This window comes from Phasianus colchicus, chromosome 38 (genome assembly GCF_987193195.1).
Source record: "Phasianus colchicus chromosome 38, bPhaCol1.hap1.1, whole genome shotgun sequence".
In the NCBI taxonomy this organism is placed as follows: Eukaryota; Metazoa; Chordata; class Aves; order Galliformes; family Phasianidae; genus Phasianus; species Phasianus colchicus.
In genome coordinates, this window is record NC_143473.1 from 1,450,525 (window position 1) to 1,463,338 (window position 12,814).

At 62.0% G+C, this 12,814-nt stretch overlaps 1 protein-coding gene across 1 annotated transcript; it reads left to right on the top strand.

Moving 5' to 3' along the window:
- Positions 1 to 12,052, top strand: LOC116237800 (protein YIF1B-like). The gene is made up of 8 exons (XM_090129813.1): positions 1 to 140; positions 238 to 473; positions 2,361 to 2,465; positions 4,271 to 4,349; positions 5,355 to 5,412; positions 8,996 to 9,151; positions 9,248 to 9,341; positions 11,833 to 12,052. The coding sequence occupies exons 1-8, from the start codon at positions 122 to 124 to the stop codon at positions 11,983 to 11,985; spliced, it is 900 nt and encodes a 299-aa protein (XP_089985939.1). The 5' UTR covers positions 1 to 121; the 3' UTR covers positions 11,986 to 12,052.
- Positions 12,053 to 12,814: the final 762 nt, after the last annotated feature.

A 12,814-nucleotide genomic window follows, 5' to 3' on the forward strand; every position in this document is an offset into this window, starting at 1 on the left:
CGTCGAGTGGGCGGGGCTCGGTGCTTTACCGCCAACAGCTTCCTCTCGCTGGGTCACGTGAGCGCGAAACAACCGGAAGCGGAGGAGCTTCGGGAAACCCGCAACCGGAAGCGGCGGTGCGATGGAGGCGGCGGGGCTCGGTGAGCGGCGCGCGGGTCCCGCAAGGCCCCACAGAGCCGCCCCCGCCCCCTCCCCTCCAATCTGACCCCCCTCCATCCCCTCTTTTCCGCCCCGCAGCCCCCAAACGCCGCGGTCCCGGCCCGGCCCCACCGCGCATGGCGGAGCCCCGACCGCTTTTCGATGATACGAGCGGGGGGAGCGCACCGGGGAGGGCCTACGGGGCCGCCCCACCGCCTCCTCCCAACCCCTCCGCCGCCGCCGCCGCCGCGTTCCTGGCCGAACCCGTGTCTACCATCGCGGCGGCGTACGGCAGCAGTTGGGCCAGTCAGGGCCGGGAGATGATGGACCGGAACGTGAGAGGGGAGGGGGTCAGGGAGGGGGCTGGGGGGGCTGGGAGTGGGGCTGAGGGTCAGGGAGGGGAGTAGGGGGCTGGAAGTGGGGCTGGGGGGGCTGTCAGTGGGGTTGGGGGTCAGGGAGAGGGAAAGGGGGCTGGGAGTGGGGCTGGGGGGGTGATGGAGGGGGGTAGGGGGCTGTCAGTGGGGCTGGGGTTCAGGGAAGGGGGATAGGGGGTGTGTGTGGGGCTGGGAGTGGGGCTGGAGATCAGGGAGTGGGGCTGGGGGGCTGTGTGTGGGGTTGGGGGTCAGGGAGAGGGGTAGGGGGCTGGGAGTGGGAATGGGAATGGGGAGGGCTGTCAGTGGGGTTGGGGGCCAGGGAAGGGGGGCTGTCTATGGGGCTGGGGGTGAAGGAGGGGAGTAGGGGGCTGTCAGTGGGGCTGGGGGTCAGAGAAGGGGGATGGATGGATGTGGGGCTAGGAGTGGGGCTGAGGGTCAGGGAATGGGGGTAGGGGGCTGGGAGTGGGGTTGGGGGGGCTGTCAGTGGGGCTGGGGGTCAGTGAGGGGGGGTAGGGGGTGTGTGTGGGGCTGGGAGTGGGGCTGAGGGTCAGGGAATGGGGGTAGGGGGCTGGGGGGGGCTGTCAGTGGGGCTGGGGGTCAGGGAGGGGGGAAGGGGGCTGGGAGTGGGAATGGGGGGGGGCTGTCAATGGGGTTGGGGGTCAGGGAAGGGGGGCTGGGAGTGGGGCTGGGGGTCAGGGAGGGGAGTAGGGGGCTGGGGGGCTGTCAGTGGGGCTGGGGGTCAGGGAAGGGGGATAGGGGATGTGTGTAGGGCTGGGAGTGGGGCTGAGGGTCAGGGAATGGGGGTAGGGGGCTGGGAGTGGGGCTGGGGGTGAGGGAGGGGAGTAGGGGGCTGGGGGGGCTGGGAGTGGGGCTGGGGGTCAGGGAGGGGGGAGGGGGCTGGGGGTGAGGGAGGGGGGTAGGGTGTGTGTGTGGGGCTGGAGGGGGCTGTCAGTCGGGGTGGGAGTCAGGGAAGGGGGATATGGGGCTGGGAGTGGGGTTGGAAGACAGGGAGGGGGCTGGAAGGGGAAGGGGTCTGTCAGTCATTGCGGCTGAGGAGTGGGGCCGGGGGGGGCTGTTTGTGAGGCTGGGGGTCAGGGAAGGGGGTCGGGGGCTGTCTGTAAGGCTGGGGGTCAGTGAATGGGGGTAGGGGTCTGTGTGGGGCTGGGGGTGAGGGAGTGGGGTTGGAGTGCTGTCTGTGGGGCTGGGGGTCAGGGAAGCGGGGTAGGGGGCTGTCTGTGGGGGTGGGGGGTCAGGGAGTGGGATTGGGGGGCTCTGTATGGGGCTGGGAGTGGGGTTGGGGGTCAGGGAAGGGGGGTAGGGGTCTGTCTGTGGGGCTGGGGGGTCAGGGAATGGGATTGGGATTGGGGGGCTGTCTGTGGGGCTGGGAGTGGGGCTAGGGGTCAGGGAAGGGGGATGGAGGGCTGGGAGTGGGACTGGGGGTCAGGGAGTGGCACTGGGGGGCTGTCTGTGGGGCTGGGAGTGGGGTTGGGGGTCAGGGAAGGGGGATAGGGGGCTGTCTGTGGGGCTGGGGGGTCAGGGAGTGGCACTGGGGGGCTGTCTGTGGGGCTGGAAGTGGGGTTGGGGGTCAGGGAAGGGGGGTAGGGGGCTGTCTGTGGGGTTGGGAGGGGGGTTGGGGGTCAGGGAGTGGGGTAAATGGGGCTGGGCGTCAGTGTGGGGCTGGGGTGTGGGGCTGAAGGACCCCAAAACGGCGCTATTGGACCCCCAGTCAAGAATGTCTCAGACCCCAAATCCCCACTTTTTGCCCCAAAAGCACCACGGACACCCCAGCCCCACACATCGGGGGTCTGTGCGCGGGGCTGTGGGGCACTGATGGATTTTGCCCCCCAGATCGACCGCTTCCTGCCCGTGGGGAGGCTCAAGTACTACTTTGCAGTGGACACGGTGTACGTGGGCAGGAAACTGGGGCTGCTCTTCTTCCCCTTCCTGCATCAGGTCTGTGCCCGAGCGGCTCCCAGCCTTGCTCCCGGTCCCAGTTTTGTTCCCAGCCTTGCTCCCATTCCCAATCTTGTTCCCAGCCTTGCTCCCAGCCTTGGTCCCAGTCCCAATCTTGGTCCCAGTCCGGGTCTCAGTCCCAGCCTTGCTCCCAGCCTTGCTCCCAGTCCCAGCCTTGCTCCCAACCTTGCTCCCAGCCTTGTTCCCATTCCCAGCCTTGTTCCCAGCCTTGCTCCCAGTCCCAGCCTTGCTCCCATTCCCAATCTTGTTCCCTGCCTTTCTCCCAGTCCCAGCCTTGCTCCCAGTCTTGCTCCCAGTCCCAATCTTGCTCCCAGTCCCAGCCTTGTTCCCAGTTTTGCTCCCAGTCCCAGCCTTGTTCCCAACCTTGTTCCTGCTCCCAGCCTTGCTCCCAGTTCCAGTCTTCATCCCGGCCTTGCTCCCAGTCCCGGCCTTGCTCCCAGTCCCGGCCTTGCTCCCAGTCCCGGCCTTGCTCCCAGTCCTGCTCCCAGTCCCAGTTTTGCTCCCAGCCTTGCTCCCGATCCCAGCCTTGTTCCCAGTCCCAGTCCTGCTCCCGGTCCCAGTCTTGGTCCCAGTTTTGGTCCCGCTCCCAGCCTTGCTCCCAGCCTTGTTCCCAGTCCCAGTCTTGTACCAACTTTGTTCCCAGTCCCAGCGTTGCTCCCAGTCCCAGCCTTGTTCCTATTCCCATTCCTGGTCCCAGTCTTGTTCCCATTCCCGATCCCAGCGTTGTTCCCACATCCGCTCTTCCCATCCCTGCTCTGGTCCTGCTGTTGTTCCCGTTCCCAGTTCCGCTGTTGTTCCCGTTCCCATTCCCGGTCCTGGTGTTGTTCCCGCTGTCGTTCCCAATCCCACTGACACTCCTTATCCCATTCCCACTCCTGGTGCTTTCCCATTCCTAATCCCATCTTCCTGCCCCCATTCCCAGCACATCTCCTCATCCCGGTGCCGTTCCCATTCCCAGTCCCATTCCTGGTCTGTTTCCCAGTGCTGGTCCTTCTGCTGATCCCATTCCCAGTGTTGACCCTATTTCTGTTCCCATTCCCAGCGCCATTCCCATTCCTGCTCCCACTCCATTTCCTGATCCCATTCCCAGCCCCATTCCCACCTCTGATCCCAATCCCATTTTTGATCTCATTTCTTTTCCCACTGATTCCCAATCCCATTCCCAATCCCATTCCCACCTCCGATCCCAATCCCGTTTCTAATCTCCTTTCTTTTCCCACTCATCCCAATCCCATTCCCATTCCCGATCCCACTCCCAGCCCCATTCCCACCTCTGATCCCAATCCTGTTTCTGATCTCATTGCTCTTCTTCTTGATTCCCAATCCCATTCCCAGCCCCAATCCCATTCCCATCTCTGATCCCAATCCCGTTTCTGATCTCCTTTCTTTCCCCATTCATCCTAATCCCATTCCCAGTCCCAATCTCATTCCCAGCCCCATTCCCACCTCCGATCCCAATCCCGTTTCTGATCTCCTTTCTTTCCCCACACATCCCAATCCCATTCCCAATCCCATTCCCAATCCCATTCCCACTTCCAATCCCAATCCCGTTTCTGATCTCATTTCTTTTCCTGTTGATTCCCATTCCCAATCCCATTCCCATTCCCAGCCCCATTCCCACCTCCGATCCCAATCCCGTTTCTGATCTCATTCCTTTTCCCACTGATTCCCAATCCCATTCCCAGCCCCAATCCCATTCCCATCTCTGATCCCAATCCCGTTTCTGATCTCCTTTCTTTCCCCACTCATCCCAATCCCATTCCCAATCCCGATCCCATTCCCAGGACTGGCAGGTTCACTACCAGCAGGACGGTCCGGTTGCTCCCCGTTTCGACGTCAACGCTCCCGACCTCTACATCCCAGGTACGTCCCCAAATGTCCCCAAATGTCCCCAATGTCCCCAATATCCCCATCGTCCCCGACATCCCAAAGTGTTTCCAACATCTTCGGGTGTCCCCAAAATGTCCCCAAGCTCTACAAACGTCCCAAATTGGCCCCGTTATCACAAATTGTCCCCAAATGTCCCCCATCTCCCAAATTGTCCCAAATTGTCCCCAGTGTCCCCAATTGTCCCTGTCATCCCCAATGTCTGCTGTTGTCCCTATTGTCCCAAATGGTACCCAAATGTCCCCAATGTCTACAAACGTCCCCACCGTCTCCAATGTCCCAAATGTCCCCGATGTCCCTAATTGTCCCCATTGTCCCCAGAATCCCAAATTGTTCCCAATGTCTACAAATGTCCCCATTGTCTCCAACGTCCCAAATGTCCCCAATGTCCCAAATTCTCCCCATTGTTCCCAATGTCTATGAATGTCCCCATTGTCCCCAACACCCCAGATTGTCCCCAAAACCCCAAATTGTCCCCATCATCCCCAATGTCTGCAGTTGTCCCTATTGTCCCAAATGGTCCCAAAATGTCCCCGTGTCCCAAATTGTTCCCAATGTCCCCATGTCCCAAATTGTTCCCAATGTCCCCAGTGTCCCAAATTGTCCCCAATGTGCCCAGCATCCCGAATTGTCCCCAAACGTCCCCAACGTCCCAAATGTCCCCAGTGTCCCAAATTCTCCCCATTGTTCCCAATATCTACAAATGTCCCCAAATTGTCCCCAGTGTCCCAAATTGTCCCCAGTGTCCCAAATTGTCCCCAATGTCCCCAATGTCTGCAGTTGTCCCTATTGTCCCAAATTGTCCCCAATGTCTACAAACGTCCCCATCGTCTCCAACGTCCCAAATGTCCCCGATGTCCCAAATTCTCCCCATTGTTCCCAATATCTACGAATGTCCCCATTGTCCCCAACACCCCAGATTGTCCCCAACACCCCAAATGGACCCCATTGTCTCTGATGTCCCCAATGCTGTCCCCACAGCCATGGCATTCATCACATACCTGCTGGTGGCCGGGCTGGCGCTGGGCACCCAGAACAGGTGGGGGCTGGGGGGGTCCTGGGGGGGTCCCCGTGTCCCTATGGGGGTCCTGGGGGGGTCCCCGTGTCCCTGTGGGGGTCCCTATAGGGGTCCCCGTGTCCCTATGGGTCCCTATGATGGTCCTGGGGGGGTCCCTGTATCCCTATGGGTCCCTATGGGGTCGCTGGGGGGGGTCCTCACATCCTTATGGGTGTCCTGGGGGGGGTCCCCGTGTCCCTATGGGGGTCTTGGGTGGGTCCCCATGTCCCTATGGGTCCCTATGGGGTCCCTGGGGGGGGTCCCTGTATCCCTGTGGGTCCCTATGGGGTCCCCTATGGGGGTCCTCACATCCTAATGGGTGTCCTGGGGGGGTCCCCGTGTCCCTATGGGTGTCCTGGGGGGGTCCTTGTGTCCCTATGGGGGTCCTGGGGGGGGTCTCCGTGTCCCTATGAGGGTCCTGAGGGGGTCCTAGTGTCTCTATGGGGGTCCTTGGTGGGGGGTCCCCGTGTCCCTATGGGGGCTTTAGGGGGATCCCATATCTCTGTGGGTCCCTATGGTGGTCCTGGGGGGGGTCCCCATATCCCTATGGGGGTCTTGTGGGGGTCCCCGTGTCCCTATGGGTGTCCTGGGGGGGTCCTTGTGTCCCTCTGGGGGTCCTGGGGGGGGTCCCCATGTCCCTATGGGTCCCTATGGGGGTCCTGGGGGGGGTCCCTGTGTCCCTATGGGGGTCCTTGGGGGGGGTCCCCGTGTCCCTATGGGGGTCCTTGGGGGCGTCCCCGTGTCCCTATGGGGGTCCTGGGGGGGTCCCCGTGTCCCTATGGGTGTCCTGGGTGGGTCCTTGTGTCCCTATAGGGGTCCTGGGGGGGGTCCCCATGTCCCTATGGGTCCCTATGAGGGTCCTGGGGGGGTCCCTGTATCCCTGTGGGTCCCTATGGGGTCCCTGGGGGGGTCCTCACATCCTTATGGGTGTCCTGGGGGGGGTCCTTGTGTCCCTATGGGGGTCTTGGGTGGGTCCCCGTGTCCCTGTGGGGGTCCCTATAGGGGTCCCCATGTCCCTATGGGTCCCTATGAGGGTCCTGGGGGGGTCCCTGTATCCCTGTGGGTCCCTATGGGGTCCCTGGGGGGGGGTCCTCACATCCTTATGGGTGTCCTGGGGGTGGTCCTTGTGTCCCTATGGGGGTCCTTGGGGGGGTCCCCATATCCCTATGGAGGTCCTGGGGGGGTCCCCGTGTCCCAGTGGGGGCCCTGGGGGGGTCCTTGTGTCCCTGTGGGGGTCCCTATAGGGGTCCCCATGTCCCTATGGGTCCCTATGATGGTCCTGGGGGGGTCCCTGTATCCCTGTGGGTCCCTATGGGGTCCCCTATGGGGGTCTTCACATCCTTATGGGTGTCCTGGGGGGGGTCCCCGTGTCCCTATGGGGGCCCTGGGGGGGTCCCCGTGTCCCTATGGGGGCCCTGGGGGGGTCCCCATGTCCCTGTGGGGGTCCTTGGGGGGGTCCCTGTGTCCCTATGGGGGTTCTGGGGGGGGTCCCCATGTCCCTATGGGTCCCTATGAGGGTCCTGCGGGGGTCCCTGTATCCCTATGGGTCCCTATGGGGTCCCTGGGGGGGGTCCTCACATCCTTATGGGTGTCCTGGGGGGGGTCCCCATGTCCCTATGGGGGTCCTGGGGGGGTCCCCGTGTCCCTATGGGGGTCCCTATAGGGGTCCCCGTGTCCCTATGGGTCCCTATGATGGTCCTGGGGGGGTCCCTGTATCCCTATGGGTCCCTATGGGGTCCCTGGGGGGGGTCCTCACATCCTTATGGGTGTCCTGGGGGGGGGTCCTTGTGTCCCTATGGGGGGCCTGGGGGGGTCCCCATGTTTCTATGGGGGGCCTGGGGGGGTCCCCATGTCCCTGTGGGGGTCCTTGGGGGGGTCCCTGTGTCCCTATGGGGGTCCTGGGGGGGTCCCCATGTCCCTATGGGTCCCTATGAGGGTCCTGGGGGGGTCCATGTATCCCTGTGGGTCCCTATGGGGTCCCTGGGGGGGGTCCTCACATCCTTATGGGGTCCCTGGGGGGGGTCCTCACATCCTTATGGGTGTCCTGGGGGGGGGGTCTCCATGTCCCTATGGGGGTCCTGAGGGGGTCCTCATGTCCCTATGGGGCCTTTAGGGGGATCCCATATCTCTGTGGGTCCCTATGGTGGTCCTGGGGGGGGGTCCCCATATCCCTATGGGGGTCTTGTGGGGGTCCTTGTGTCCCTATGCAAGCCCATGGGGGTTCCCCATATCCTTATGGTCCCTATGGGGGTCCTGGGGGGGTCCCATATCCCTGTGGGTCCCTCCGGGGGGGGTCCCCATACCCATGTGGGTCCCTATGGGGTCCCTGGGGGGGTCCCTGTGTCCTTATGGGGGTCCTGGGGGGGCTCCCCGTGTCCCTATGGGTGTCCTGGGGGGGTTCCTGTGTCCTTATGGGAGCCTTGGGGGGGGGATCCCATGTGGGTCCCTATGGGGGTCCTGGGGGGGTCCCTGTGTCCTTGTGAGGGTCCTGGGGGGGTCCCCATGTTCCTATGGGGGGCCTGGGGGGCTCCTCATATCCCTATGGGGGTCCTGGGGGGGGTCCCATGTCCCTACAGCTGCCCCCCCATTTCCCCCCCCCCCCCCAAATTCTCCCTTGACATCCTGGGGCTGCAGGCGAGCTCAGCTCTGCCCTGGCTGCTGCTGGGGGTCCCCAAACCCCACCAAGACCCCATAGAAATCCCCCAAATCCCTCTGAATCCCCATAGGGGTCCTTGTGGGGGGGATCTCTGTCCTTGTGGGGGGGGGGGGTCCTACAGCTGCCCCCCCATTTCTTCCCCCAAATTCTTGACATCCTGGGGCTGCAGGTGAGCTCAGCTCTGGCCTGACTGCTGCTGGGGGTCCCCAAACCCCACCAAGACCCCATAGAAATCCCCAAATCCCTCTGAATCCCCATAGGGGTCCATGTGGGGGGGATCTCTGTCCTTGTGGGGGGGGTCCTACAGCTGCCCCCCCCCATTTCCCCCCCAAATTCTCCCTTGACATCCTGGGGCTGCAGGCGAGCTTGGCTCTGTCCTGGCTGCTGCTGGGGGTCCCCAAACCCCACCAAGACCCCATAGAAATCCCCCAAATCCCTCTGAATCCCCATAGGGGTCCTTGCGGGGGGTTCTCTGTCCTTGTGGGGGGGTCCTACAGCTGCCCCCCCCCCCATTTCCCCCCCAAATTCTCCCTTGACAGCGTGGGGCTGCAGGCGAGTTCAGCTCTGGCCTGGCTGCTGCTGGGGGTCCCCAAACCCCACCAAGACCCCATAGAAATCCCCCAAATCCCTCTGAATCCCCATAGGGGTCCTTGCGGGGGGTTCTCTGTCCTTGTGGGGGGGTCCTACAGCTGCCCCCCCCCCCATTTCCCCCCCAAATTCTCCCTTGACAGCGTGGGGCTGCAGGCGAGCTCAGCTCTGGCCTGGCTGCTGCTGGGGGTCCCCAAACCCCACCAAGACCCCATAGAAATCCCCAAAACCCCTCTGAATCCCCATAGGGGTCCTTGTGGGGGGGATCTCTGTCCTTATGGGGGGGTCCTACAGCTGCCCCCCCATTTCCCCCCCCCCCAGATTCTCCCCTGACAGCCTGGGGCTGCAGGCGAGCTCAGCTCTGGCCTGGCTGCTGCTGGAGGTGCTGGCGGTGCTGCTCAGCCTCTACCTGTTCTCACTGCCCACCGACCTGACGACCCCCGACCTGTTGGCCTTCGCCGGATACAAATATGTGGGGTGAGCCCTATAGGACCCCCCTCTTTCATCCCATCACCCTATTTTATTGTGGGGGGGGGGCAAAGGGGGCAACTGAGCCCCTCGTTGCTCCGTCAGGATGATCGCGGCGCTGCTGGCTGGGCTGATGTTTGGGAGCACGGGGTACCACGCTGTGCTGGGTTGGTGCTGCCTCAGCATCTTCATCTTCATGGTGAGAGAACGACCCCCTCCTCTTCCTCCTCTTCCTCTTCCTCCTCCTCCTGATGGGGGTTGGATTCACCCCAAAAATAACGAGAAATTTGGGTGTAGCGCCCCGAAATGCTGCGATTTGGGTGTAACAACCACAGGTTTGTGCTTGAAGTTCCCATTTTAACCCCCCAAATTGCTGGGATTTGGGTTCACAGCCCCAAAACTCAGTGGGTTGCACTGAAAACCCCACATCCCAACACCCCAAAATGCTGTGATTTGGGTGTAACAACCCCAAAAAGCTGCAGTTTGGATGAAACAACCCCAAATTGCTGTGATTTGGGTGAAACAACCCCAGGTTTGTGCTTGAAGTTCCCATTATAACCCCCCAAATTGCTGGGATTTGGGGTCAGAGCCCCAAAACTCAGTGGGTTGTACTGAAAACCCCACATCCCAACACCCCAAAATGCTGGGATTTGGGTGTAACAACCCCAAAATGCTGTGATTTGGATGTAAGAACCCCAGGTTTGAGCTTGAAGTTCCCATTTTAACCCCCCAAATTGCTGGGATTTGGGGTCAGAGCCCCAAAACTCAGTGGGTTGTACTGAAAACCCCGTATTTCAACACCCCAAAATGCTGTGATTTGGGTGAAACAATCCCCAAAAAGCTGCAGTTTGGGTGAAACAACCCCAAATTGCTGTGATTTGGGTGAAACAACCCCAAAAAGCTGTGATTTGGGTGTAACAACCTCAGGTTTGTGCTTGAAGTTCCCATTTTAACCCCCCCAAATTGCTGGGATTTGGGGTCAGAGCCCCAAAACTCAGTGGGTTGTACTGAAAACCCCACATCCCAACACCCCAAAATGCTGGGATTTGGGTGAAACAACCCCAAAAAGCTGCAGTTTGGGTGTAAAAACCCCCCAAAAAGCTGCAGTTTGGGTGTAAAAACCCCAAAAAGCTGCAGTTTATGCTTGAAGTTCCCACTTTACCCCCCCCAAATTGTTGTAGCCCCCCCCCCCAACATCCCTCCAACCCCCCCCCCATTTTTAACCCCTCAACCCCCCCCCAAAACCCCCAAGTTTTCCCCCTTCCCTCCTCTTTCCCCCCACGACCCCCCATTCCCCCCCCATAAGCCCCAATTTTTCCCCCTATTTCCACTCTGACCCCAATTCCTCCCCCCTCTCCCCCACAGCCCCCCCTTTTCCCACCACGACCCCCCCCCCATTTCTACCCCTCCCCCCCATTTTGCCCCACAACCCCCCATTTTTACCCCCCCCCCAAACTCCCCTCTTTCAACCCCATCACCCCCCCCATAACCTTCAATCTTTGCCCCCTCCCCTTCATTTCCCCCCATAACCCCCCCCATTTTTATCCCCATCCCCCCCCCCAAATCCCCAATTTTTACCCCATAACCCCCAAGCCCCCCCATATCCCCCCATTTTTTCCCCTTCCCCCCCCAAACCCCCAATTTTCACCCCCATAACCCCCCATTTAACCCCCTCCCCCCTCACAACCCCCCAATTTAACCCCCTCTCCCCCCATAACCCCCAATTTTCACCCCCATAACCCCCACAACCCCCCAATTTAACCCCTCTCCCCCATAACCCCCCCATAAGCCCCCATTTAACCCCTTCCCCCCCCACAACCCCCCAATTTAACCCCCTCTCCCCCCATAACCTCCCAGTTTAACCCCTTCCCCCCCATTTCCCCCATATCCCCCCATTTTTACCCCTCCCCCACCCCCATTACCCCCATTTTTACCCCTCCCCCCCCACATCCCCCCAATTTAACCCCCTCTCCCCCCATAACCCCCCATTTAACCCCCTCCCCCCCCAAACCCCCCATTTAACCCCCTCTCCCCCCATAACACCCCAGTTTAACCCCCCCCATTTCCCCCCATATCCCCCCATTTTTACCCCCTCCCCCCCCAAACCCCCCAATTTTCACCCCCTCCCCCCCCGCAACCCCCCAGTTTAACCCCCTCTCCCCCAATTTCCCCCCATAACCCCCCATTTAACCCCTTCCCCCCCAAACCCCCCAATTTACCCCCCTCTCCCCCCATAACCCCCCATTTAACCCCCTCCCCCCCCATCCCCCCAATTTAACCCCCTCTTCCCCCATAACCCCCCAGTTTAACCCCTTCCCCCCTACAACCCCCCAATTTACCCACCTCTCCCCCCATTTCCCCCATTTAACCCCCTCCCCCCCCACATCCCCCCAATTTAACCCCCTCTCCCCCCATAAACCCCCAGTTTAACCCCTTCCCCCCCATTTCCCCCCATATCCCCCCATTTTTACCCCCTCCCCCCCACAACCCCCCAATTTACCCCCCTCTCCCACCACAACCCCCCAGTTTAACCCCCTCTCCCCCAATTTCCCCCCATAACCCCCCAGTTTAACCCCTTCCCCCCCAAACCCCCCAATTTACCCCCCTCTCCCCCCATAACCCCCCATTTAACCCCCTCCCCCCCACAACCCCCCAATTTAACCCCTTCTCTCCCATTCCCCCCCCTCCAGGTGCGATCGCTGAGGCTGAAGCTGTTGGCAGAGGCCGCCGTGGGGGTCCCAGGGCGGGGGTCCCACTCCCCCCCCCGCACCTACCTGACAGCCGCCATCGCAGCCGTGCAGCCCCTCTTTATGTACGCCCTCACCTCCCACCTCGTGCGTTGAATTTGGGGCCAAAAACTCCATTTTTGGGGAATCTGGGAACGGTGGCCCCCCCCCCCCCCATGTCATCACCCAACCCCCCACCCCATCATTCCCCAAACCCCCCCCCCCGGGTGGGGGTCCCGAAGTTGTACAATACACCACGTGCACAATGGGATACAGGAGGTGGTTGTTGTCACTGCGCTGGGGGGGGGGGATGCTGGGGGGTTGGGGGGGTCTTCAGGGTGACAATGAGGTGCTGGGGGGGGGGGCTGGGGGGGACTTCAGGGTGACAGGTGATGGGGGGGAGTTGGGGGGGTCTTCAGGGTGACAATGAGGTGCTGGGGGGGGGGTTGGGGGGGTCTTCAGGGTGACAATGAGGTGCTGGGGGGGGGGTTGGGGGGGTCTTCAGGGTGACAGGTGATGGGGGGGGGTTGGGGGGGTCTTCAGGGTGACAATGAGGTGCTGGGGGGGGGGTTGGGGGGGTCTTCAGGGTGACAGGTGCTGGGGGGGAAGGGGGAGCAGTGGGGTCTGGGGGTCTGGGTGGGGCTGTGGGGTCTTCAGGGTGTCAATGAGGTGCTGGGGGGGGGTCAGTGGGGTCTTTAGGGTGACAGTGAGGTGCTGGGGGGGTTGGGGGGGTCTGGGGGGGGCAGTGGGGTCCTCAGGTGCTGGGGGGGGGTTGGGGGGGTCTTCAGGGTGACAGTGAGGTGCTGGGGGGGGACAGTGGGGTCTGGGGGGGGACAATGAGATGCTGGGAGGTGGGGGATGGTGGGGTCTGGGGGGGGCAGTGCGGTCCTGGGGGTAAGAATGAGGTGCTGGGGGGGGGGGGGGCCTTCAGGGTCACAATGAGGTG

Coding starts and splice junctions, on each gene's coding strand:
- LOC116237800 (XM_090129813.1), top strand. Junction 474..2,360: donor GGGAGATGATGGACCGGAAC/GTGAGAGGGGAG, acceptor TTTGCCCCCCAG/ATCGACCGCTTCCTGCCCGT. Junction 9,152..9,247: donor GCCGGATACAAATATGTGGG/GTGAGCCCTATA, acceptor TTGCTCCGTCAG/GATGATCGCGGCGCTGCTGG.